Raw genomic sequence first — 27,569 nt, 5'->3', positions numbered from 1 at the left:
GTGAGTAGTATTTTCCCAGCACTGCTCCTCCCCCTTTGCCATCTTCTGCCCCTCTGCAAAGCCTGTCGTGCTGGGCAGGGATGCGCAGGGACTCGCAGACACAGGTGGGCACAGCACCCTCGCAGGGCTCTGTACAGACACCCGCGCAGGGACTGATGCCTGAGCTGATGCCTTCCTGACCCGGGTCTGCTGTGTCCTATAGAAGTCTATTTTCATTTTCATTTATCTCACAAGTGGGAATGAACCACAAGCATTTTAAGACCTTATTAACTATAAGCATTTTCCTCCCCCCCCCCCCCCCCCCCCCCCATGTGTTTAGTGACTTTCCACAATCCAAACAAGTTCGTATCTGTAATAAGCCAGAGTGTATCTGTGGTGCTGAATTTCAGAGGTCAGAAAAAAAAAACCTTTAATGCACAGGTGTGCTAAGAGCATTGTAACACTCAGCATGGTATACAATGCATTTTATCTCTGGGACATATTCCAAGCACTGCTTAACCTGCAGTACAGGCCCATTTATGCCAGTTCCTGCATAGGTCCATCCGCAGGAGCCACACCGTGTGCCTGACGGCGTCACCAAACGCTCTTTGAACGCTGCAAGGTTTGGGATCGTGACCACTCCCCCGACGAGCCACTTTGCCGGCTCAGCTCCCGCCCTTTTTTCCTTTTTCCCCCGTTTCAGCAGCCCCTGCCAGCCCCTCCCTTCTCCTCTCGCACTGACGGCCCCGCGCCCGAACATGGCGGCGGGGGCGGGGCCGCGGCCGCGCCAGGGCCCGCGCGCTCACTCCTCGCTTCCGGAAGTGACGCCGTCCGTGGCCGTGCGCGGCGGCGGCGGCGACCGGAGGTTCGGGCCCGGTGGGCGCGGGCGGTGCGGGACGGGCGGGCGGTGCTGGCGGCTCTCAGCAGCTCTCAGCAGCTCTCAGCGTCTGTCAGCGGCGGGTACCGGCACTTTCCTTCTGCCCCGCGGGACTCGGTGGAGCCCCGGCGCGCCGCCCGGCCGTGTGCGCCCACGGGTCGGGTGGTCGCGGCCTCCCGTGCGGGCGCTCAGCGGCGGGCGGAGGCCGCGGGCCGGGCGGCCGGCTCCCCGGCCCGGAGCTGAGCGGCGGGGTCGGCGAGCGGGGCCTCGGCAGCCCCAGCACGGCCCAGCCGCGGGGTGTGGGGCCGGCGGTGAGCGCCGGGTGCTGCTCCCCAGCCGCGCTCCTGCCACAGCGGCTGTGACAGCCAGACTTGGGAACAGGCTGGGCTCAGGACATGTTTCCTTTGGTTTAAGGAGCCATATAAGCATAGCTTTAATGAACAAAACTGCCGGTTCGGGAACCGTGCGCGCTTGAAGGTTTTTAATTGTCCTATATGTGTTATAGGTGAAATGGTTTTCATATGCTGAATTCCAGCTTGGATTGTCTCGTTGCTGCACGTTCAGAACTTCAGAAAAAAACTGGAAGTCAAGATGAAGAGCCGGGTGACACAAGTAAATGTAAGTGTTCTTAAACCTAAACCGAAGGGTTTCATTATTCCCATGTTAGTGGTAATCGGGTCTTTAGTTTGATACTATGTTAAATAAAACTTCCTGAATGCTAAGCAAGCAATGTCAAATTGACAGCAGCTGCTTACAAGAGAAATACTACTATGGACTCAGTAAATTGCAGCAATTTCAAGCACCCATTGTCCTAATAGTGGAAATGCTGAATATAATTGGCATGTAATGAATGAAGTAATTGGTCAAAAATGACTGAATGATTGTGTCTCAACAGAGAATGTAGGAATGTGTAGGAATGGAGAAAGATTAACAATAATCTTAAAAGGGAAATATAAAGTGCTAATAAGCAGCAGTTAATTTGGCATGCTATGAATGCTAAAGCTTTTCCTTTTAAAAGCTGTATGGTCCATTTCTGAATGCATGGGAGAAATTTTTTAGGAATGCAAGAAGGAGAAATTTAAAGTTAATTTTCCAAAGTGATCATTTAAGAATACTGTGTTTGTAAAGTACACTACTTTGGGACAGGTTAGCAGAGCAGTGCTGTTCTCATACACTGCCTCAAATCTGTGGTGTTTCTCTGCCTGTGTTTCTAGAGTTGGACCCTGCATAAGCTTCCTTTCGGATCCAACTTTTCTGGCTGAAGTAGCTTTTAATAGGGGTGCTTGAAGGATAGTTTAGTATCTTCTCCTGTTTTTCCCAGTTTTGTGGTTGTGGTAGTACTCCCTTATCTGCTAAAATAAGCCAGTTAGCAAGAGTTTTGGACTGTTCTGACACTTTCAGTCAATCATTTTGATGAAAATGGACAAGAAAATAGGCTAACTTGTGTCAGAAAGCCTGGTCATGAGGAGCGGAGGGGGACAAGTTCTTCAGCAAGAGGAGCCGCTTTTGGAAGAAGACGAGATAACTGCCAAATACAGAGACAGACATTACACTATTTTATTTCTGTGAATAGTTGTCTTTTTGGGTCTGTCTGGACTAAGACAGAGGATGCAGAACCCATGAGAATGGATAATCCTAAAAAGGCTCACTGCTTTCTTTCCATTTGCTAAATAGGATTTAAATACAGTAACTCTTCTGTGTTTTTCAAAGAGTTTTGTTACCATTTTCATGGAAGCTTAAGATACAGACTTATATTATGGGGTGGGGGAAGAAACCCAACTAAAGGACTTTTATAACCCTTCAGTGAATTCAGTGATCTACTCTATGTATAATCCCACAAATGATTATTGAAAGGGGAAGAAAACCTTGTGGAAAATATATGAATTTCTTGTAGTAGCATTGCCATCAAAGGTAGTGTTGCCCTAAAATTAAATTGTCAACTGGACATACTTTTATAGGGATGCCTGTTCCCAGTAAACGATTCCATGCATTTGGTTTATATAATTGTCCCAGTGCAGGCAAGATAATATTGGGTATAATTTTAATAGAGTGTTAGCAGTGTACCCTCGGAAAGGCAATATTCTGGGATATGTTGGAGTGGCCTCAAAAGTGCAATTTTTTATTTGCATATATACACATGCTCCCCAGTTAAGTTTTTGGAGATCGTTTCTATAACAGTCCACTCTGATCTGGGGTGACCTCCACTACCTGGTTTATGGAGGTGGTGTCATTGTATTCTCCTAACCAACAGTTTTAACTCGTTCTTTGCTGGGCCAAAAATTTAATGTAGCAGTCAGAGGGTGCCACTTCAGCAAAGGTGGTGAGAATTGCTGTGGGAAGTTCAGTCAAGGTGCATAAGCAGTCCTTGGCTTGAGCTTCTGCTTCAGGTGAGGTGTTACCTATTTCACATTCAATCACTCTCTGACACCATGAGATTGTGATTCTGAAAAATCATAAATAATCTGCGGTAAAAGAGGCCCCATGCAGTGAAGGTACTGAGATTTCAAAGGCTGCTTCTTAACTCTACCAAAGTGATTTTAAAGCATCTTGATGGATGTCCTTCTATGTCTGTTGTAGATGCTGCCATGCTCCGATTTGCGGGTATGACTCGGTATTTCTGCATGTCATGGTGCAGCCAATGGAATTTGGTGTGAACTGTTTAAGTGTGTATCACTTAAACAATACTGCAAATCTGCCTAATAGAACAGTGTCACTTAGATGTTTATATATGAAGCTAAAATGACTCATGAGAAAATAAGGAGAGAGGAAAGACACTCTTCAAACAAGAAGTAGTAGAATTCTGTTAATGGTGTTGCATGTGATGCACCAAAGTAAAATGGCATTGGCAAGGAGGAAGCAGGAAAGTCGTCCATCTACTTGAGCCTCCAGCAGTGTTTGACAGCAGATGCCTTGAAAAGTTTAGGGACAGGCCAACTATGCAAGTGTTTGCCCACATACACTCCCACTCTCTAGCCATTTGCAGCTACCTGAGCCAGGTGACCTTTTTTTGTAACCCATGCATATTCTTCTTCAGTGTTTCCCAGTGTCTTGAATCCATGTTAAGCATTTGGCATCTGCAGCATCCTGTAGCAGGGAGTCCAGCTGCTTAATTACTTGTCATAACTCCTTGTCATAACTGACTGCCATTAGCTTTATTTGATGGCCCTCCTTGTAAAGGAGTAGGGTAGGCTTTGATCTGAAGATACGTGCTCACAGTCATGTTGGGGTTTCATCTTTTTTTCCTTTGTTTTCCTAAAGCATGGCTCCAGCCACGAAAGGAAGGAAAACTACAGTTCCCGGAAAGAAAGTTTGTCTCCAGAGGACAGGTAGAATACTGATTTTTTTTTTATACCTTACAATTCTGTATATTACCTCACAAAGTTAGAGAAGTTAAAAAAATCATCAGGTTATGTTTCTTTCTATGTGTTGCCATAAGCTCGGCAATGAAGGGTAAGTGTAGATTAAAATACTTGTATGTCAGTATAACAGTAATTAAACAGATTTCTTACTAAATCTTAAAAGAATCCTAAGCATTTAGTTAAATTGTCATGGGATTGGAAAATGGAAATTAGATGCCAGCTTTTTGCTTGAACTCACATATTGCTGATACCCCAATTGTCACTTCAGGGCAAGGCTTCTGTGCTGCACAGGCAGAAGTAGGTGAAGGAAGTAAATACATGCGTTCCAAGGAATGCACGATGATGAATGTAACTTTGGTATTTAATGTTATTATTATTTAGCATTAAAATTTAAATTCTAGGAGGAGCTTACTTTTACAGAACTTTAAGGGTTTGGTTTTGTTGGGGTTTTTTTTGTAATTTTTTCATGACAAGAAATTATTATAAAAGTAGAGTCTTGTATTTGAATGATATGTATGTTGAAACTCGGGTTGCAGAAATGGAACACTACTGCATTGTAGCATTGTATTGCAAGCAGACATTAATACCACTGCTTTTCTCAGGCTCTTACGAAGCATTTTTTGTGTCTTGGATTGCGATTAGGGATATGGAGTGTGATCGGTCTCCAACGCCCAGAAAGAGAAGATACTCTGATGACAGCAGATATGATCAGGATTATTCGAGAAGGGACTACTATGATGACAGAACTTCAGAAGGAAGGTATCAAGCCCTTAATCGGTAATAAAATACTTTTTTCAGAGAATAAAGTGTGAGAATTTTTCATGAACCCCTGGGGGTTTGGTGGGTGTTTTTTTTTTTCTTTTTAGAAGGATGGAAAGGGGAAGAGATAGACACTATGAGAGAGGGGAGGAGAGAGAATATGATCGAAGGAAGCAGAGAAGATACTCATCACCTGATCACAGGAGTCCAGAGAGGCCAACAGTCCAGAGCTCACTTGCTCATGATGACACCACTTCCAAGAAGAAGAAGGAAGAAGTGGATCCAATCCTTACTCGCACAGGGGGGGCGTATATTCCACCTGCCAAGCTCAGAATGATGCAAGAGCAAATCACTGATAAAAATAGGTGAGTTGAAAGTGACATATTAGGTGTTTTTGATGAAAATGAAACAGTTCGGGATTTTAGAGAATGTTGGGGGGAAATGGATCCATTTAGAGGGCTGTGATCATTGTTTTGAAGGTATATTTTTTATCAGAAGAGAGATAAGAGAATTGGATTAAAACTGTACCTGCTTCTGCTGCAAAGTGTAAATGGGAAAGTGGGATGTAGAATGTAGAAAACTGAACATACTGGATTATACCATATGTGCAGAATTACATTTTGGTATGTCCTGTTGGTTCAGTGATTTTCCAGTGGTTAAAAGTATGGTTGTGAACTGGTTTTCAAATTTATGCAGTAAATATTTTCTTAAATATTTTATGATTAAATGAAAATGTTAATGTAAGCTATATATGTGAATTTATTCAGTGCTACTTCAAATTTGCTCATTAATACTTTGTGATGCATTTGTAATAGCTTGGCATATCAGAGGATGAGTTGGGAAGCCTTGAAGAAGTCAATCAATGGTCTAGTCAATAAAGTGAACGTTTCTAATATAGAAAACATCATTCATGAGCTGCTTCAGGAAAATATTGTTCGAGGAAGGTAAGTATTTTAAAGTAATTCTTTTGCTTTTTTAGTAATATGTGTACTGTTCATGTGTACATCACTGTGTGTAGTGTATAGTTGCTAGTCAGATTTTAAAACTAACCTTAGGCTGTCTTTTCCCATGCAGAACAGTCCCTTACTTGGGAAAGGGATAGAATGCTTGGTGGAATAAAACAGTGCAACAGATGGTGTATGTTTCCTTTTCTTAAAGGTTTTCCCTATACATTTTGTTTGAGTAACTTGTAATTTGCAGTTGTCACTGTCTGTTTACTTTTGTAGTGCTGGATTGTTTTTCCTCTGGGACAAATAATATTTGTAGTCAGTGTTTAGCAAAACAAGTTTTACTGCAGTTACCTGCCTGTGTTGTTTATTGTTTTAACGTAGAGAAAAGATGATTATGCTGTTTGAGCTTGGTACTAAGCCTTAGTGACTGCAAGTATTGTGTGATGACTTTCCGTGCATTAATTTTGATGTCATTAGCGGTTAAATCTGCAGGTCTAAAGGAGCCTGGGTTTCTTAGGTTGGCCACCATTTAACAAAATTGCCAACAACGAAATATCCAAAAGTAATTCTGATACAGCTCAAACAGTTTGCAGCACTTTCTCCATCACAAATTAAGTGCTGTTATTTGAGGAGTTATAGCTGAGGAATGCATTACTTTCATTTATGCTATACCTAACAGGAAAATCATAATCCTGCAACTAGCATAAAAATAACACAAGAATTAAGTAAAATCTAAATAGTGGGCAAGTCGTTCCTGCATGTGATTTCTGTTAAAAGTAAGAATGAAGTCTTAGGCTTTTTCTTCCCTGCATTTTGTGTCCCTGTGTTATGGGTTCACCTAGGTGGACCTGGAACTTAATTTTCATATAAGCAATAGTGTTTTCATTTAGAAATCAGCTCCTTGAATGCTTTTAGAATATACTTGTCTGTGGAGCTTTTTGTGTGTGGTTTATAAATGTCAAAATAATGTAGATGGGAAATGGCACCATTTTCCTTTTGCTTACAGTTAATTCTAACTTCCAAATTGGCACAAAGGCGCATATAAAAGTAATGACATGAAGTTTTACCTGGCTGTCAAGTCCTTTTCTGAGTTTCTAAGTAGAGGATAAATAAGAACTGAAACAGACCAGTTTCAGTTTGTTAGCAAGAAGTAACTAGTAGTTTCAAAGTGGAAATATTCTGCTTTGGTGCACTAGTATGAAATGCCTTCTATTGAATTTGTCAATTCCAAAGTAAGTAGGAAAAGGGTCCCTTGGCAGTTTGTATTTAGTACCATATAGGAGGGGGTTTTTGAGGGTTTCAACAGACCACAAAACAAGTTGTTGGATACCAGTGCATACTTTGAAGATTCTCATTTAGAGGACTCCTTTTTTTTCCCCTTGCGCATTTGTAATAGAGTAATACATCAAGAGTCAAATTCTCTGTGCTTCTAAGCTTTACAAAAAGCAAAATTGAGAGGATGGAGTAAGTACGTCTCAGATTATTTTCAGACTGTAGTTTTCATTATAAATCTAAGAGAGATTATTAGAATAATAGAACTATTATGTCATGAGCCATGTGTTTACATTCCTTGAGGTTACAAATAGTAGTCTTTAATAATCAGCCTACATTGGGGTTAAAACGGGGTAGTAGCAGGATACAAGATGACTGTTTACATGCTTAGCATTTTCCACTGTAGTTCCAAATGAACAATATTTAATGTAAGATAAGGTACCAGTTTAAGAATTTCTAAGTTCAAACAGATTTGGGTAACACGTGTTGCAAAACTCCATTTGTGATGTGATAAACAATGGTTTGAAAATGACCATCTGTTGTCTTACAGCTACTCCACCTGCACAAACTATTTTTTGTGATAAGTACTCAATAAAAATACTAAATGCCTTACCATGAGAAAAATCTTAAAACTTACATATTTTTACAGGGGATTGCTGTCTAGATCCATTCTGCAAGCTCAGAGTGCCTCTCCAATTTTCACTCATGTTTATGCAGCTCTTGTGGCAATTATCAATTCAAAGTTTCCAAATATTGGTGAATTGATTCTCAAGAGGTTGATACTTAATTTTCGCAAAGGGTATCGCAGAAATGACAAGGTACGTAAAACCTGAGGCAGCAACATGCTGAAACTTGTAATTCTACTCTGTTAACTGTATGTCAGGAGTGGTCGAATTACATAGTGCAAAGGAACACAGCTAAAACCTGGGGTGAGACGACTCTTCAGTTTAATGGTATTAGAGTATCCTCAAAGTTTGACAACCTATTCTGGGTTGATACTGTGGTAGTTTTTTGGTTTTGTTTTGTTTTTTTTTCTTTCTGGAAGTGTACAGTCCTAATTGTGAACAACTACTAGTATCCCAAGATAGTTTCACGACTTAATTTGATTGTGAGAAGCACAAATCTATAGTGTATCTGAGTTACAATTTTTTTCCATATGTTAAAATTTCGTGTTTTATTTCTTTTGCAGCAACTCTGTCTGACATCTTCAAAATTTGTTGCACATTTGATGAATCAGAATGTGGTATGTTACTTTTCTACTCAATCCAAACCATATATGGCTGATTTTTAGTTTTAAGACAGCAGTAGCCGAAGTGACAATCACTGTTATAAAGGTTCCTGAAAAACTGAGTGTGATGCCTGCTTTAAGTTGTTGGGACCTCTTTAGAAAAAGATGTTGGCCCTTGCTTGTTCAGTTATCATTAGTAATTGCACTTATGCTCATGGCTTCCCCCCATTTCATATGTATATTTGGGCTAGTATTCAGACAAGTCATGATGCAAAGAAAGGATCATCTGAGACTCTGTATCACAGATCTCAAATGGAGGTTTCTTGCAACGTGTGTGTAAACAGAACTAGACTCAGTTACATCTAAATCAGATTTGTGTCCAATTGCATGCTACTTGCTTATGTGTTAGAAATCAGGATACTCCAATTTCAGTAATGGCAAGCAGCAGTGTTTCAGGAATGCATTGGTAAAGTACAGCATTTTGGTAAAGAGGAAACTAACCCAACATGTGCCATTTGTTTTTATGCCTGATCCTGGAAGAACTGATTTAATTATAGACACAATGCACTTGGAATTAATTTCTGTAATGCAAGCACTGGTTTATTTGCTTCTTGGAAATGCATTCTATTTTTTTCTTGTTGGCAAAGTGTTTTTCATTGTTTGCCTTGTTCATTTCAGTAACATGGTGACATTCACTACAAAGTTGGTATAAATACAGGTGGTAAAACTATTTGAATTTTTTACTTTCTCTTAAGCGTCTTTGTCTCACTACTGTTGTCTTGTGTGTTTGTGAGTAAATTAGTGTGTTGTGATGTCCTCAAAGGCTGTACAGATCTGTCAAGTAAATCAATGTGATGATAATGTCACACTGTGCATTCAATTATTTGCTGATATTCTTTCCTAGGCTCATGAAGTTTTATGTTTAGAAATGCTCACTTTGCTTCTTGAAAGGCCTACTGATGACAGTATTGAAGTAGCAATTGGATTTATTAAAGAGAGTGGGCTCAAATTAACAGAAGTTTCTCCTAGAGGTATTAATGGTAAGTATAATTAGCAAAAAACATGTCTTTTGGTCATTTGTATTTAGTAAATCCTCATATTTACATTTCTTTCTTTTTCAAAGCAATCTTTGACCGTCTTCGACACATTCTGCATGAATCTAAAATTGATATGCGTGTTCAGTATATGATAGAAGTCATGTTTGCTGTACGGAAGGATGGCTTCAAGGATCATCCAATTATTCCAGAGGGATTAGATCTAGTGGAAGAGGAAGATCAGTTTACTCATATGTTGCCATTAGAAGATGACTACAACCCAGAGGATGTTCTTAGTAAGTTAGAAATGGAAGCTAGTTCTGTAGCTGCATTCCCCAAGAAAACAAATCCAAGATTAAATATTCATTCTTTTCTTCAATTTGTATTTTAAATAAAGATTCTCTTTTATTCTAAAGATGTTTTCAAGATGGATCCAAACTTTATGGAAAATGAGGAGAAATACAAAACTCTGAAGAAAGGTAGGGATATTCATGTCTATACACATTTTATATACGATATTTATGTACTTACACATTTATCTGTGGTATTTACTTATCTAACTATTGTTGCCACCTTTATTATTTAACGTTGAGTGATATTTCTGCCCTAGATAACTGTTGTTGACTTCACCACAGACCTTCCATTGTGTTCCTGCTATTCACTGTTGTTTCTCCAACTGTTTCCTTTAATTATGACATACCTGGGGTTTTTTTGCCTCTGCCAGATTCTCCACCTGAAATACCCTGTCACTCTTTAGGTGTTGTATCAGGGAGTTTTTTTGTAACAAAAATACTGTGGGTTATATTCCTTTAATCTGGGATACTGCTTTTTCAGAAATTCTTGATGAAGGTGACAGTGAATCTGAAGGAGGAGATCAAGAAGCTGGAAGTAGTGAGGAAGATGAAGACGAAGATGAAGAGGAGGATGAAGATGGTAAGTGTATAACTAGCACCTTACTAGCAATTGATTGAAGATGAAACAGGAAAGAAAAGCTTACCTGCTTAGATTTTTTGCAAAATTAAGATGTTCAAATGTTAAGGGATGTTTTCATCTTAATTTATTCAGAGATCTAAGTGTTTGCTAGCAAATAGTATAAAAGTAATGTTCTTAAAGAAAACATTCAGCACAGCCAGAAGAGGAAAAGCAGCGTTGCTTGATTATTCTTAAATATACCGATTTCCTGAGAAAAGCCTTTCAAACATAAAACATGAAAACACTTCCTTAAACTTTTTAGTACTCTACCATATTTTGAAGTCACTTTCAAAATCAGAACGTGTTTTCTTAAAACTGTATCTGCAACCTCTATATTTCACTTCCTAGTTTAGTACAGTCCTCTTTCTCAATCTTTAGTGGAGGTAATGTTTACACATTTTCAAAGAATGTTCAATTCCCTGGAAAAGTCTTAACTGAAATGTTTGTGCAGACTGCATGAGTGATTGAAAAGCCAGTCAAGTATTGGTCTTGTAGAATACCAGTAATGGATTTCCTTACTAGTTTACTGGTGTATTTCACAGAAGAGCAGAGCTTCCAGGCTGATGAGATCATTCACATAACTTTTCATCATTTATGCTTTTAGCAAAGTTGAAAAGACTGAAGGAATAGTGAATACCTTACAAATGAAAGTATTCACAGAATGCTTTGGTTCAGATTGGATTTTTCTACACTTACTCCAGGACAAAACAGAACTTGATAGAATGCCGTTAACATAGGTCTTACATATAACAGAAAGTAAGAATTACCTTTTAAAATCAGGGATGCCACATAAAGCATTGTATAGCTAAATTATGAAGACTGCATAATTTACAGATTGCTAATAGTGTAGACAAGAAATGTTAAACTCAGAGGTTACAGTGATTAAGTCACCTGAAAAATCTTTAAAAGAAAAGTTGCCTTCTTAAAACTGTATCTAAATATTTACTGCTTATAATTACAGATGAAGGAAATACTGATTTTTATCTTTTTCCTTATCTGTAAAAAAAAAATTAAAAAAATACATAAACCTGCTAAACAGTCCTAAGTATTTCTAGAAAAATAGTGTGCTCCAGACTTAGTAAATGGTAAATAGAGCTCCGCTAAGAGATCACTACACGTATCTTCCTTAATGTTTTGCTCCTTACAAAACCATGTTTTTCTTTTACAGGTCAGAAGGTTACTGTCCACGATAAAACAGAAATTAACCTGGTCTCCTTCCGTCGTACAATTTATCTTGCTATTCAGTCGAGGTAAATATAATATAATTTGTACACCTATGAGTGTAGCTCTTTTGAAATGGGTGAACTGTAATTCTCTTTCTTTTAAAATTCTTTCTTAATATGCAATTAAAAAAAAAGAAAAGAAGTAGGGAAGGTGTTCATTATGGAGCCTGACCTGACTGTGTAAAGCAGACTGTTTTGACAAATGGATACTCAGATTCTCATTCTAAGATAAATCTTGTTTGTTTCAAAATGTTTTGAGTAGTGAACTGGGATTTTTTTATAACTATTGCTGTAATGAGAATTTTCTGAGTGAACAAAAGTCAGTGATCTTCAGATTATACAGCATTTTAAGAATTTATGAAAAAAATTCATGACACACTTAGAAATGCTGTAGATTTTCCCGCTTCTGAGAAGAAGAAGTTCTGCAGTAAGCAATTCTCCTTAACAGCTGTTACCATCTGCCTTGCTTGGAAAATAAGTATGCAGATACCAGCCTTGAAGTTTGCTCTATTTGTAGTTGTCTTGAGAATGAAATCCCCTTGCAGTTCATGGCACAAATGATGAAAACATGGTGGTATAGCTCTTGTCTCAGTGGAATGAGAAGAGAGATTGATCTGTTGTGTGCCACTGAATTCCATCATTAAAAGTAGGCATGGTCCATAATACTCTGCAGGTCTGAAGCTGCATGAGGAATATGATATTGTAATTGTGGTGTGGATCATTAGGCATACAAATTAATGCCATGCTGAGAGATATGAAAGGCTCTTATGTTTCTCAAAGTTGCTGTGAAATAGTTTCTTGCCATACTTAAGTTTGTTTATCTTATACTTGAATGGAAGGAGATACTTGCTGGTGGCTAAATAAAGGCTTTCAGAAAAGGAGTGCAAAGAGGAGAGTGTGGTATATGCTGCTTTTGGAGCTTATGTGCAGTGCTTGCTTTTCAATGTGTTTTGGGATGTGCAAAATGAGCTCCCATTTTTCATGGTTTATATAGCTTTGTAAGATGATGCAATAGTAATAATGACGTGAGTCATTTATTCTTAAGGGGTTTGCAAATGTAATTAATTCAGATTAATTTTCAGATACAAGCTCATGAAATGCAAAATGCTTATTAAAATCCTCCCAACAACAACAAAAAACCAGCAAGTTAGACAGCTGAGGTACTTTTTTCCAAACAGTGAAAGTGTCAGGACCAATAATCAATCTTAATATAATTCAGAAGTTTTTAGCATAATATAATTGCACAGATAATGAGAAGTATTTTTTCTGTTCAGCTTAGACTTTGAAGAATGTGCTCACAAACTGCTGAAGATGGACTTTCCTGAAAGTCAGACTGTAAGCCTTGCTTCTTACTCTTTTTTGTTATTAACATAATATTAAGAAATAGTACTGTGACAGTAGCTAAAATCCTGGCTTTTGTTCTGGAGCCTGGTCTGTATAGGAACCAGAGGAATAGAGTGATTCATATTGAGGAAGAACAACTGTATTTCACAACCTTTAGAGCAAATAGAGTGACACATATTTCATAAACAATTTGTTTTATGCATTTGCTCTATTCTGTGAGGCAACTCAAGTTGCTTGTAGGCTGTTTGGAAAGGTCTGTTGTTTGGACTTGTTAAAACTTTTATCCTATGACAAGAGCATGGCAGTTATTCTGAGTTCTGTCTCTGCAAGAACTTGGGGTTGAAGATATTCGCAGGCAGCTGGAGACTTTATCAGTGGGGTTTGAAATGTAGCATAGTGCTAAGAGAGTGTGTTACTTTGTTGCTTTCATGGTCTTCTTTGAACAAATAGTGTATTGAATTAAAATAGTTTGGAGCATGATTGCTTTGCTCTAATCTTGGAAATCCTCAGATAAAGCTGTTTTGTTTCAGACTGTAAGATCAATACAGTTGGTATGTTTTCAAGTAAAAGAAATTGTCCTTCGTCCAGTACTTGTATTTGATACTAGTAGAATGTAAATACCCATCTAATTTTATAGACAGCTTTTCAGTCAGCTGTAAGCTATTATCATGGGAGTTGTACTTGAGAGCAATATTCATTTCCTTGTGGTTTTAATTACCACTGTTCTGTTTTATTTGAAACAATGTATGTAGTAAGTAACCTTACTAGTATAATCCTGACTAGTGAAGGGAGATCTGGCCTATGGCTGGATGTTCTTGGGGAACTGGTTTGCCCATCAGTTTTTCAATTGTTCTATTTTTTTTATGAAGCAATTTACATGGAAGTAAACTAAGAATTGAGGTGGTGTATTTTTATATCTGGTTCTCCAATTTTGTGAGTGAAATGCAATACAAAGCATGCACAAGATTGTAATTCTCAGTGAGGCAAAACCTGAAGAATTCTAAAGAGAAAAAAATTTTTAAGCAAAGCAATTCAGTTATAAAGACTAGAACTAACAATCTAGAATATATGGACTATATAACACTACTTGCTTGTTAGATAACTACTCAGAGAACTACTTAACTCTTAGTATTTAATATCATGGCGGTCTCTGCCAACTCCTAACTTCTGTGGGCAAAATCTGCTCAGAAAAAATAAATTTCATAAGGGAATAAAAAAACCCCCAACAATTAGTATCAACCTACTATTCAGTACTAGTTGTAGGAATTACTGCAATTCAAGGTCTAAAACATTTGCAAAACTGCATCCTCTTATCATATGAGGCCTCTTCTTTGTGCTGATTTCTTTTTTCCCTAATAATCATAATTACTTTTCACCTTATTTAATCAAAGGTGGGAGACCTTTGACTTGGTCATTTTATAGAACTAAACTCCTTTATAGGGGCAAAGTGAAAAAAAAGATGCTTCCTGATCAATGTGAGAGCAAAAAGAATAAACAGTTAAAGGCAATAAAATTATTTAAGGATTTATGGTGCTCAAGTCTATCCATGTGGATAAAAAACCTGAATGTACTCAGGAGGAAATTTGAATTAACTGCCAGTTTTTAAACTAGGAAAATCATTTATTCTTTCAAGCTATCTTCAGATTGAAGCCCTTATTATTCCCCTGCCATTATCAAACCAAACCATTATTAAATTTACAGATGACACCAAGTTGGGTGGGAGTGTTGATCTGCAGAATGGCAGGAAGTCAGAGGGATCTGGACAGGCTTGATGGGCAATGCCAGCAGTGTGAGGTTCAGTAAGGCAAAGTGATCACAATAACCCCAGGCAGGGCTACAGGCTGGGGAAAGAGTGGCTGGAAAGCTGCCCAGTGGAAAAGAAGCTGGGGGTGCTGGTCAGCAGGCATCTGGATATGAGCCAGAATGTGCCCAGGTGGCCAAGGCCCATGACATCCTGGCCTATATCCAGCAGGACCAGGACAGTGATTGTCTCCCTGTCCTCAGCACTGGTGAGGCTTCACCTGGAGTGCTGTGTGGCTGAGGGAGCTGAGGGTGTTCAGTGTGGAGGAGTCTGAAAGGGGACTTTGTCCTCCTTAAAAATACCCAAGAGGAGATTGTAGTGAGGTGGGACAGGACCAGAGGAAGTGGCCTCAAGTTGTACAGGGAAGGTTTAAATTAGATGCTAGGAGCAATTTCTTCACTGAAAGGTTGGTCAGTCATTGAAAAAGGCTGCCCAGGGAAGTGGTGAAATCGCCATCCCTGGAAGTGTTCAAAAGAGTATGTATGTGGCACTTGGGGATATGATCTAGTGATGACCACGGTGGTGCTGGGTTAATGGCTGGGCTTGATGATGTTAGAGGTATTTTCCAATCTTACTGATTCTGTGATTCCCTACTGTTATTTCTTTAGCTATAAAGCACTTTTTTCTTTTTCAGTCTGTTTTACTAAAAGCTTCGGCAAAACCTGTATTGCAGGATGTTATCTTTTATCTGTAATTTCTTTGCACCTTCTGATTCAAAGCTTTAAACAGTCTTGAGAAATTCCTGCAATGCTTGCTGAACTCTGGGGTGAATCTTCAAACTTTGTTTATGCTCATACTCTATTTCAGCTCTACTATCAATGACAGTCATCATGAGAAGCAGGAACCAGAGTGTATGCCTGAAGTATTGCTTAAAAATTATGTGAAAGTTAAAATTCTCACTGCAAAATTTTTGTTCAAATCAAGTCTAATTTTACAGTGTTTTTCTGTTGAAAGGCTTTAGTTAACAAAATAATATTTCTTTAATTCTGTTATTAAGACTGTTTTCTGCAGGTTTTGAGTAATAAATTGTCAACTAAATGCAACCAAAAACCTAATAAGAACATCTGAAACCTGAAGACAGGCATGGACAACAGTTTTGAAACTAATATAGTCTCAACAACTATCTTGCTGGTTAATCGTTCTGGAAGTCTTTATATACAGAGATTTTTGGTGGGACTGAGCAGGTCTGAGTTCAGAAATATCAGTGGTTGAATTACCAGATTATTGTGTCACATTAACTGCTGTGCAACACAAGTGTTTGTGTGCTTAATGCCAGTAATGGATCTGCCACACAGCCCTGATTTGCAGAAAGAGGATTAAGGTTCAAATGGATAATCTATGGACTAGAACAACATAGTACTGCTTTTTGGCATTGCAGTTTAGTACCAGCTGCTGAGGGGGACATCACCAGTCGTCTGATTATTTTTTTTAAGAAGGAAAGACATTCAGAGTGTTGAAATTATTTTTTTTCTAAGTAAATTTACTAGGAGTAGGTTTGCTTTTATTCATGCTATTTAGACCCAGTGAAAACCTGCAGATCAAAAGTTGAAAAGCTTTGTTGTAGTCTGTACTACAGCCTGTGAGAAGCTGTTTCGACAAGCCTTGCAGTTGCTTCTTTGGGCATATGCTCAGTCTTGGTGGAGCGCACTATTTCTCTTTTTTATAAAAGTACTGCTATTATCTGTGTTGAAGCTGCATTAATCTCATGCATTACTAAAGAAAAAAATGTAAATAAACTAAAACTGTAGTTAGACGAGTATGGTATTACCAGTTGTTCTGTCTTCTGAACTATGAGGAAAGCAAACAAGCAACCCAACTGAAGTGTCAGAAATAGGCTTATTATTTTATGCTTACCTTGAACAGATTTTTGTTGCCTCTGTCTTGGGAGGTACGAGATCTCAGGTTTTTTTAAGCATTGAATGAAAACTGTCAAACACCACAATACATAAAGTGCCTGTAAAACTGGGGGAGAAATTCATTGTATTTTTCAAAACAAATGACGGGCTAAATAACACAAGTCCTTCCTGCCATGAACATCACTGGAAGTACAGAAATGAGTTGACTAACCTTTGAAGCTGTAAATTAAGATGGAATTGCCATCAGAACTTGTCACCTCTCTCAAAATAAATAAATAATTCTGAAGTTTGTTAATTTTAAGTCTGTGAGACAGTTACTCTTGACCTAACCTCAAATTGTGTAGATAACACTAGCAAGAATGTCTTTATGAGCAAATCTATTTTAATGCATGTGGATATTCAAGATATCCTCCTAGAAATCATTGTAATATTTAATTAAAATGTTAAAGTATTTAATTACAGTAAACCACAGGGGATACCAATGCTATAATTGCATTTAAGATGAGGAAGAAAAGTAATTTGTTTTTCAAGTCTTCCTGATGTTATTAACAGTGGCATCAGCACTGTACCCTTTTTATTGTTTGAAAACTGATTAACTGCAGCAATCCTGTAAAATGGGATAATATAAAAAGTTAATATGCATTTTAATACATCACACTAACAGAGTGTGACAGTGTTAAAAGGAATGCCTTTAAATACATCTGTAAGTTTATTTGGTACATTACTGCCTCATTATTTGGAAGGGTATTTTTTTTCTTGCTCAGCATGGTTGGCTTTTTATTTGTTCTGAGTTTTTATGATGGGCAAAAATGTTTCTTCTGGCTGTATGCTTGAAAGAATGGCACAAGTGGGAGAATATGAAATCTAGTATTTGCTATATATATATCTCTCTGGTATATGCTACAGTAAATTGGCATAAGATATAAAGAGAAGAAAATGCTTGAAATCATCCTTGTTTTATGGGAATGTTACTATTAGTTTAAAGAGAAATTAAACTAATAATGAAAGATATGTAACTGCCAGCCAGAAACCTATTTGAGAGTATCATAAATTGGATTATGCTATGGAATTGGTCTTAATGAGAAAGTGGTAATTAAAAAAACCAGAATAGGGGGAAACTGCAGTGCTGTTTAAGCATCATGTATTTCATGACTCTTAATTTATATAACAATGTATTTTTCGCTTGTCTTAATTAATGTTTAGAAATGTGTCCTAAACCAATTCATAGCTGTATGACAGTCTGTAACTTACACAGTAGGTCAAGGGAATGAGGTTGGTTTCAAACTCGTGTGGGCTTTGCTTGCCTGGCTTGCTGCTCTCAGCCAGGGAAGGGCTCTGGGCCTAGAGATGGGGTACGGAGCAGAATCCATCCATGTGTTTCCCTCTGGTTCTTGGGTTGGTATGTGTGAAAGAAGAGGAAAGGGAAGCTACTAGAGGTTGATCTGATAATGGTCTTGGGGTGATAGTATTGGGAGACAAGGAGAAAGGGAGCCAGACAGCCTGTGTTTCCAGGAAGACTGGGCTAAGCTAACTGTTGTAGGCAGTAGATGTAAGGGAAGGAGAGCATCTTCTGTTGCTTACATGTGTTCATCGTGGAGATGGGAAAATGGAAGGCAGGCTGTTGATAATGGATGCCCAAAAATTTGGGGAGACTTATCTGGCAAGGTTTCCTCTGCTTCTTCCTAGGCAAGGAGAGAAGGTTTTCTAAAGAATGATTCTGAATATGGTGTTGACAATGAAGTTTTATGTTAATGCTCATTTCAAAGCTTGTATCCATGGAAGGCTTTCTTCAATTATTTGGTACTTAGTGGTGGGGTTTTTTCTGTTGCAGTGAATTTACCTAGAGAATTTTTTTTTCCATAACCCAGAAAGAACTCTGCAATATGATACTTGACTGCTGTGCTCAGCAAAGAACATATGAGAAATTCTTTGGGTTACTGGCTGGGGTGAGTTCTGTTTTCAAATTTTACACTTTACAAAAGAAAATTTTATTGGTTTACTCTACTTTTACTTTTTGTGTGTCAGACTTAAGTTTTAATGGATAAATAAAACTAATAGTCTTTTTATCATTCTGTAAATGCTTGTGTTAGTTGATTGTATTAGTGGATTGAATTAACATTTTGATTTTAATAAGCACAGTAAATGCAGAATGAAATAACTCATTTTCCCTTTATAACATTGGTTATTTTGCTTACTTTTTTTTCTCATTATGGTAGAATAATAAATCAGTGGCAAAGGTACTAAAAAGACAAAAGTATTATGAGTTACCAGAAAATACCCTTTTTACAGTGCTGAATATTAATTTTGGAGACTCTTGTCATTTACCACTTTTTTCAAAGCTGCTTAGTAGGTTTTATTTAGAGCACAAGATTGAATACTTACTGTCCTGGGGTTGTGAGTGTTGTTTGTTTCCTTTCCAATAAACAGCTAACTGTTTTTGTGTAACTAACTGCTAATTTAGTTGCAGTGATTTTAAGTTCTCCTTATCGATAATATTGACAGATGTAAAGAGTCAAGGTGAATACTTGTCTTCTCAGGGCAGCATGTTATGCTGAAAGGGAGGGTTTTTTCTCTTGTGTTTGTCATCCAGTACTTGAGGAAATCCTTCTGCTGACAGTCGGTTACAAAGCACTGACTGTATGAATGTGCATGTTCAGATGAATATAATTATTGATTTCCATGTTCTTTGGAATGTTTATATAAAAAATGTCTTAACCTCTGTGTTTCTTGCTGCTTCTCTAAACTGAAATAGTCTTTCAATGTTGTCATGACAAAAATGGGATTATATCTGGTGAAAATACTGGATGTATAGAAGTAAAACAAATTGCTGGATAATTTGCTGTAGTTCAAAACTGATAATTACTACTTTGTAATGCAGACGAGTTTCTTGTTCTGACAACAGCTGAAAACAATAAAATATATCCATTTAAATGTATTTTCTCTTCCTCCAAGGGTTATTTAAAAAGGAAATCTTGCAGCATTAGGTCACTTACTTGTAGGTTATTTGCATATTTAGTATTTTGTTTAATCTGCTTGTTTAAATTATACAATTTTGTCTCAGCGTTTCTGCATGTTGAAAAAAGAATACATGGAATCCTTTGAAGCCATTTTCAAAGAACAATATGATACCATTCATCGTTTGGAAACAAACAAACTGAGGAACGTTGCCAAGATGTTTGCTCACCTACTGTACACTGATTCAATTCCCTGGAGCGTAAGTTAAAAGCAAAAAGCTTTTGTCTTAGTTTCGTTTTCAATAGTTAATCTCCAGTACTCCACCATAGTATATAATCTATTCGTTCTAGTATTTATTCTACAATTTGGAACTACTTGTACTTACAGCAAACTGGATTACATTAAGTATCTTGTCAGACACTGTTGAACGATTCTGGTTGGTTCCGTCTCCTCTTTTTGCCTCTTGTACATCATTTTCATTAGTGGATTTAAGCTGTTATTTTATGGAGCTCAGCTGGAATTGGTTGATTAAAATGTGTATCTTCTAGAAAAGAATTTTGAAATTTTAATCTTTTGATATATTAAGCCTAAAGTTGTATAGAATTGTAAGACATTTAAAAATACTGCCATTTTAAGATTTAATACAAAAATAAATAAAAGCAATCTTGCACTCTGAGATATAATACCATAACATTAAAACTGAAGAAAAATATCAAGGTAACTTCTCTTTTCAAATTGTTTTATTCTTGTTTCATAATCTAGTCTAATTATCATTCTGCAGACATAAATATTTTACCTCTTCAGTACTTAAGTCCCAAATCTCTAACTTTCCAGAAGTTCACACATCTGATTTTTCTTTCATGAAGCTTTCCTAGACAGAATAAATCCTTAAAGAATTACTTGCATAAATATGAGAAGCTGCTCCCAGATGGTAGAAAAGATTTTTTGAGGAAGACAGTCTTGACTAGAAATTACGGAATTTATGCTCTTTTGAAAAAAAAAATCAGTCTTTATTAGTTATTTCATAAGGACAAAAGTTTTTAAGATAAATAAAAGAATGTGTGTTTAAACTTAAGGATTTATATTTTTCTGAATGTTTTCAGGTCCTTGAATGTATAATACTGAGTGAAGAAACTACTACATCCTCCAGCAGAATTTTTGTCAAAATATTCTTTCAGGAACTGAGTGAATATATGGGACTTCCTAATTTAAATGCAAGATTAAAAGATGAGTGAGTTGAAATTTTACTTTCAAAACTGTAAATTTAATGAGCTTCTTTATCTGAAAAAGTACAGGTCAGAACTCTCTGTTCAAGTTCAGTTAAGTTCATGTATAGCTTTAGTCATTGCAGAGTCACATTAAGCTGAGTGCATTTACCATCATTTTGGGTTAGGACACGTGTATGACTATTTGCAAGATACATTGTCCCCCTCCCCTCTTGCCCCCCACCCCAGTGACAGTCAGCTTTGTGTAAGAATTTTCTAAGAGTGAGTTTATATATTGTAGCTATATAGCTGCATAATCAATATTAGTATGATGTTTTTTCTGACAAAAATTAGAAAACCACACACAATTATTAGTAACAATTTTTCTGGGATCAGTTGCTTATCCTTAAGTGTAATGTAAATAGCACATTTTTTAAAATCTCTGTGGGATTTAATGCATTCCATTTTGGCAGTGTTATTTTCAGTTGCTTGAACTGTTTCCTCTAAGCTGGTATTTCTTCTGTGTATGATGAAGAATTTGGTAGATGCTTTAGCTCATGTAAACTTAAATTTGAAACTTGAGGCCCTGTATGGTGGGGTTTCAGCACAGGTACCTACATCTCTGAGCTTCTTGGTCAATATGTATTATCCTTTACTATCACAGGCTACTGTGATTTCACGAGTCACTTCAGGGCTTCACATGGTCTGTCAGTATGTGTGCAATTTTTCTGTGTGTGAAGAAGTTTTTGTCAAAGAGCAAGTTTTTAAATAGCATTTGATAAGATGCATCATAGATACAATTAATGAATGTATTGAAAAATGCATGAAGAGAAAACTTTTGCTCCTCTATGGAGATCCATACAGTTTCTCTTTTTCGTTTCTTAATGTCAGTGAGAGTGCTAAGCTGGCATGGTGTTTAATTTAGATGTTTGTTTCCCTCAGGACTCTGCAGCCTTTCTTTGAGGGATTATTGCCTCGGGATAACCCAAGAAACACTCGTTTTGCCATCAATTTCTTCACTTCTATTGGCCTTGGAGGACTAACGTGAGGAACAGTTTTCTGATTTGATACTCACTTTCTTCATCTTCCTTCCCTCCGCAAACAAAATAAATAAAATTGAGAAACAATTTTTTTTTTTTGCTAATTAGGGATGAATTACGGGAGCATCTTAAAAATGCACCAAAGTTGATTATGACACAGAAGCAAAATGTTGAGTCATCAGATTCCTCTTCATCTTCAGAGACGGACTCTTCCTCAGACTCTGATTCTGACAGCAGCAGTAGTAGCTCAGCATCATCCAGCAGCAGTGATTCCTCATCTAGCAGTGACAGCAGCAGTGATTCAGGTACTTAGCACTAGCCAGATAACTATTCACTTCTCTTTTATTTACTTCTATTCATCTGTTTATTTCTGTTTCCATGTATACTTGTTTAAAGGAAAATCTGGCTATGAACAGCGTTAATTTCTCTGCTTTAAAAACTAACTGAGTCTTTTTAAACTTAGTTTTAAAATATTAAGTATTGCTCCTGGAAATTTATTTTTGAATTTAGAAAAAAGGAGTTCTGTTTTTATAGACTTAAATGTCAGAAAAGTTATTTCGTAGATCACTTTTTTTACACAGTTGATGCCTGTTGCACACTACTAAGTCTTCAGTTTACTGGAGGATGGAGTGATTAGAGTCACTCCCTATTAATATCTCTGTGGGATATTTACTGGTGAACTGTAGAGACTAATTTCCACAACTCTGTTTTACTTGGCTTAATTGAGTGAGCTTGATACTTGATACTATTTTTGTCCTTCCCTGTAAATATGTGCTTCTTCGTGAGTCAGAAATTACTTTATTCAGTTCTAGCAATGTGTTTAAATAAGAGTTTGTGTGGTATACAGTGAATGTTCTTGTCTGTAGAAAAATCTCCGAGGAAGAATTAGCTTTTGCTGACAAATTAGTATTTTTATGCATTATAATTGGTGTTTAGCATCTTATAGCATCCTGCTGATGTAGAACCTTCTATTTGACATGAACTGTCATAAACATTGCTTAGTCTTTCAAGTCCATGCTAGTATGAGTTAGTGTGTGCAGTGCCCTCCAGTATATATAGCATGAACAGAAGATAACACAGCTTGACTTCCTGTGGTACAGAGGTTTGCTGATTCAAAGTTAATTTGATTTATTATGTGCCTTTGAAATGAAAATGCTGATTAATAAAATAAAAGCAGCACGAACTGCTCATGCTTTGGAAATGCACTTCACTTCTCCATCACAGTCTTAGTGCCCAGGAGGCTGAGTTGGGTGTCATCGCGCTAATTGCATTAGTGCCGACAGCACTGGGGGAGGGCCCTGTCAAACAGGGTCAGACGAGGCACTGGTGCAGCTCAGAGACAGATGGCTCCTTCATGGACAGCTGCAGCTCTGCTGAGCTGCTTGATAGGAACCAGAGGGGGAAGTCCTTAGTGACAAACGAACTGAGTCTGCAGGCTGCGAGTATGAATGTTTGATTTTTCAAAGTTTAGGACCTTCCCTTTTACTGCTTGTCTTTTTTCTTCATTCAGGAACACAGTCATTAAAATTTGCATCTTAATACCTTTGCAGCCTGGTTTCACTTTTCTTTTTCAAGTTCTTGTGTATTTTAATGCAGTGATCAAAACAGTAATGAGAGATAACTTTACATTGTAATGGTCAACTTTGTTTGAGGCCCATTACTGGTTATAACTCGAAGTCTTGCTGTGTTTACAGCTTTTTAGATATATAGTTATTTGGAAGAGTTAAAAGGCATTTTTGAGAGGAATGTGCCTGCAATATTTCAATATTTAGCAGTGCAGTGTATAAGAAAAACAGAAAGCCTGCTCATTAGGAATTGAGCATGGAGGTAAATTAGAGATGGCTGTTTTACTGCCAGAAAATGTTTGGGACTTCATCAGCTAGCTCAGCTCAGTACTGCTCTGGGGAGGTAGTTCTAACCCAAACAGGTCCAGCAGGGGATGAAATTTATCTGTTATCAAAGCAGCTGGTTTCTTTGTTTACTTTCTTGGGTTTTTTCTGTTTACATGCATTCTGGCGGATGTAAAACAGTATGGAAAGCACTGTTTAAAAAACTTAATGGATTAAAATGTATCTGAATTGATACATCATTGAATTTTATCAGAATGTTAGAAAGCCCTGGTTCAGATATTAGACTAGACAACTGCTATAAAATTCAGATGTTATATGTACTAATAAATCAGTTTATGGCTGTGGTATTTTCAAAGGTGATGAGAAACAGCTGATAAGATACTATAGGTCATACAGTAAGGTGAATGAATGGTTATTCTAAATGGCTGTTAGTGATAAATACTGTGGAGTGGAATCTGGAGGTTCCTTCTAAAGAGCAAACAGGAAGGGTAAGGCCTTTTCCATTGAGATGAGCACTACTGTGTATTTAAAAATACAGAAGTTAATTTTAATCTTGTTGATAAAGCTGTCACTATTTCTCCTGAAAAAATGAACCAAAGGGCCATTGTTATATTGCTGTAGTACCATTATCTCAAGCCATTTCATCATCTCTCTGTTTCCTCCTAGGATAGTGTTGGAGATTTTTTCCCCCTCTGCTGTTTTTAATCTCCATTGACTGATAAATTTTTCCAGGAAAAGTAAATTATTTTGAGACTATATAGTCTGGGAAAGGTCATCTTCCTAAAAAAAAATTATTTGTGAGAGTGCTTTGATGTATGACTTTACAGCTTATACCTGGTCCTTTTGTATCAAGTCAGCAAGAGCATGATGACAGGTAGAGGTTTTCAAAAGACAGGCAGCACTTGGAGTTAGCTAAGGGTTAAAATTCAGAGTTCACTATTTTGGAAAAGCTTTTCACAATTTTTTCTGTATTTTAATAAGTTAAACATACTAAATTGCAACCTTAGTCTCTTAATTTGCTATAATTTCAGATGTTTCTAAAGCCAGAAGAAGGAGAATGCAGAAGAAAAATAGAGAGTCTGATAAAGCTTCCAGAAAAAAACAGGAAAAGAGAAGGAAATCAGTTGAAAAGAAAATGGGAAGGAGGCATCAAGAGGAAAGAAGTGATACTGAGAGCAAATCAGAAAGAAATCACCGACATGTAAGAGAATCATACAGAGATGATGTGTCGAAATACCATCATCACGGAGATGAGTCCAATGGCAGAGACAGTTATCGTAGTGGGAAGGATAGGAACCATGACAGAAATAAGGATCTAGAAAATAAACACAGTAATTCAAAAGTCAAGAAAGCAGAGAGAAATGCTTCTTTGTCTGATGATGAAAATTGCAGACACAGGAGCAAAGATAATGGGCCTCACAGTAGAAAAAGAGAAAGATCAAAATCCAGAGAGAGAGACCGTGACCATTCGAGTCCAAGAGAGGAGGAACAAGAGGACTGGTACAGAAACGGTTCAGAGAGACACCGTGACAAGCACGGCCGGTACTCTAACCAGTGCAGGGAGTCGAGAAGGAACGAGGACAGGGAATTCAGAAAGCATGAGGACAGGGACTCCAGAAAGGAGGAGAGGGACTCCAGAAAGAATGAGGAGAGGGACTCCAGAAGGAATGAGGAGAGGGACTCCAGAAGGAATGAGGAGAGGGACTCCAGAAGGAATGAGGACAGAGAGTTCAGAAGGAATGAGGAGAGGGAGTCCAGAAGGAATGAGGACAGAGAGTTCAGTAGGAATGAGGAGAGGGAGTCCAGAAGGAATGAGGAGAGGGAGTCCAGAAGGAATGAGGAGAGGGAGTCCAGAAGGAATGAGGAGAGGGAGTCCAGAAGGAATGAGGAGAGGGAGTCCAGAAAGAACGAGGACAGGGAATCCAGATGGAACGAGGACAGGGAATCCAGATGGAACGAGGACAGGGAGTCCAGAAAGAACGAGGACAGGGAATCCAGATGGAACGAGGACAGGGAATCCAGATGGAACGAGGACAGGGAGTCCAGAAAGAACGAGGACAGGGAATCCAGATGGAACGAGGACAGGGAGTCCAGAAAGAACGAGGACAGGGAGTCCAGAAAGAACGAGGACAGGGAGTCCAGATGGAACGAGGACAGGGAGTCTAGAAAGAACGAGGACAGGGAATCCAGATGGAACGAGGACAGGGAGTCCAGAAAGAACGAGGACAGGGAATCCAGATGGAATGAGGACAGGGAGCCCAGAAAGAACGAGGACAGGGAATCTAGATGGAATGAGGACAGGGAGTCCAGAAGGAACGAGGACAGGGAATCCAGATGGAATGAGGACAGAGAGTCCAGAAAGAATGAGGACAGGGAATCTAGATGGAATGAGGACAGAGAGTCCAGAAGGAACGAGGACAGGGAATCCAGATGGAATGAGGACAGAGAGTCCAGAAAGAATGAGGACAGGGAATCTAGATGGAATGAGGACAGAGAGTCCAGGAAGAATGAGGACAGGGAATCCAGAAGGAACGAGGACAGGGAATCCAGAAGGAACGGGGACAGGGACTCCAGGAGGAACGAGGACAGGGACTCCAGGAGGAACGAGGACAGGGACTCCAGGAGGAATGAGGACAGGGACTCCAGAAGGAATGAGGACAGGGACTCCAGAAGGAATGAGGACAGGGACTCCAGAAGGAATGAGGACAGGGAATCCAGATGGAATGAGGACAGGGAATCCAGATGGAATGAGGACAGGGAATCCAGATGGAATGAGGACAGGGAATCCAGAAGGAACGAGGACAGGGAATCCAGAAGGAACGAGGACAGGGAATCCAGAAGGAACGAGGACAGGGAGTCCAGAAAGAGTGAGGACAGGGAGTCCAGAAAGAGTGAGGACAGGGAGTCCAGAAGGAATGAGGACGGGGACTCCAGAAGGAATGAGGACGGGGACTCCAGATGGAATGAGGAGAGGGAATCCAGAAAGAATGAGGACAGGGAAACCAAAAGAAATGAGGACAGAGAGTCCAGAAGGTTCGAGGAGAGGGACTCCAGAGGGTTCGAGGACAGGGGCTCCAGAAGGAACGAGGACAGGGACTGCAGAAGGAACGAGGACAGGGAGTCCAGAAGGAACGAGGACAGGGACTGCAGAAGGAACGAGGAGAGGGAGTCCAGAAGGAACGAGGAGAGGGAGTCCAGAAGGAACGAGGAGAGGGAGTCCAGAAGGAACGAGGAGAGGGAGTCCAGAAGGAACGAGGAGAGGGAGTCCAGAAGGAACGAGGAGAGGGAGTCCAGAAGGAACGAGGAGAGGGAGTCCAGAAGGAACGAGGACAGGGAGTCCAGAAGGAACGAGGACAGGGAGTCCAGAAGGAACGAGGACAGGGACTGCAGAAGGAATGAGGACAGACGAAGGGAGAATTCCCCACACAGGCAAAAATGAAGCCTGTTTGAAATAAATGTTCATTTTCAAGCTGTTAAAACTGTACTTTAAAATCTATTATTGAACTTTCTTTAAAAAAATGTTTTGTACAAAGTGATAGTTTGCATTTGTAAATTTTACCAGACTTTTTCAAATTTTCTGTACCACTTTTTTATAACTGTATCATTAAGTCTTTCTGTTAAGGTCTTCCTTGGGAAAGACAAAGCTCTTTATTTTGTGAATAAAACCATTCAGTTGTCAGTGAAATGGGTGTTTTGTGACTTAGTTTCAAATATTTGTACTTGTAAGTTTACAGTCTGAAAAAGCGTTGATTCTTAACTTTGCTTGGTAATTCCAAGCCAGGTGCTGAGACTGGGGTGATAAACAACAGATTTCAGATTCCATGTGTATGTTACATGAGAAAACTTTATAAAAATTTTCAAACAG

At 38.5% G+C, this 27,569-nt stretch overlaps 1 protein-coding gene across 2 annotated transcripts; it reads left to right on the top strand.

The window, feature by feature from the left end:
• The first annotated feature begins 794 nt into the window (after positions 1–794).
• CWC22 (CWC22 spliceosome associated protein homolog) lies at positions 795–27,569 on the top strand. 2 transcript variants are annotated; one of them, XM_071561933.1, is made up of 20 exons: positions 795–844; positions 1,362–1,474; positions 4,115–4,182; positions 4,858–4,974; positions 5,082–5,339; positions 5,790–5,918; positions 7,846–8,014; positions 8,386–8,439; positions 9,329–9,464; positions 9,548–9,754; positions 9,875–9,937; positions 10,293–10,391; positions 11,599–11,680; positions 12,928–12,988; positions 18,523–18,600; positions 19,716–19,868; positions 20,713–20,840; positions 21,757–21,858; positions 21,963–22,159; positions 24,736–27,569. In XM_071561933.1, exons 2-20 carry the CDS (start codon positions 1,448–1,450, stop codon positions 27,141–27,143), a joined length of 4,536 nt encoding a protein of 1,511 aa, XP_071418034.1. In that variant the 5' UTR covers positions 795–844; positions 1,362–1,447; the 3' UTR covers positions 27,144–27,569. The 2 variants fall into 2 exon arrangements, with proteins under 2 accessions (XP_071418034.1, XP_071418035.1); XM_071561934.1 differs by lacking the exon at positions 795–844 and adding an exon at positions 851–939.

Source organism: Pithys albifrons, chromosome 8 (genome assembly GCF_047495875.1).
Source record: "Pithys albifrons albifrons isolate INPA30051 chromosome 8, PitAlb_v1, whole genome shotgun sequence".
Lineage (NCBI taxonomy): Eukaryota > Metazoa > Chordata > Aves > Passeriformes > Thamnophilidae > Pithys > Pithys albifrons.
This window is presented reverse-complemented; position numbering and strand designations above follow the sequence as displayed.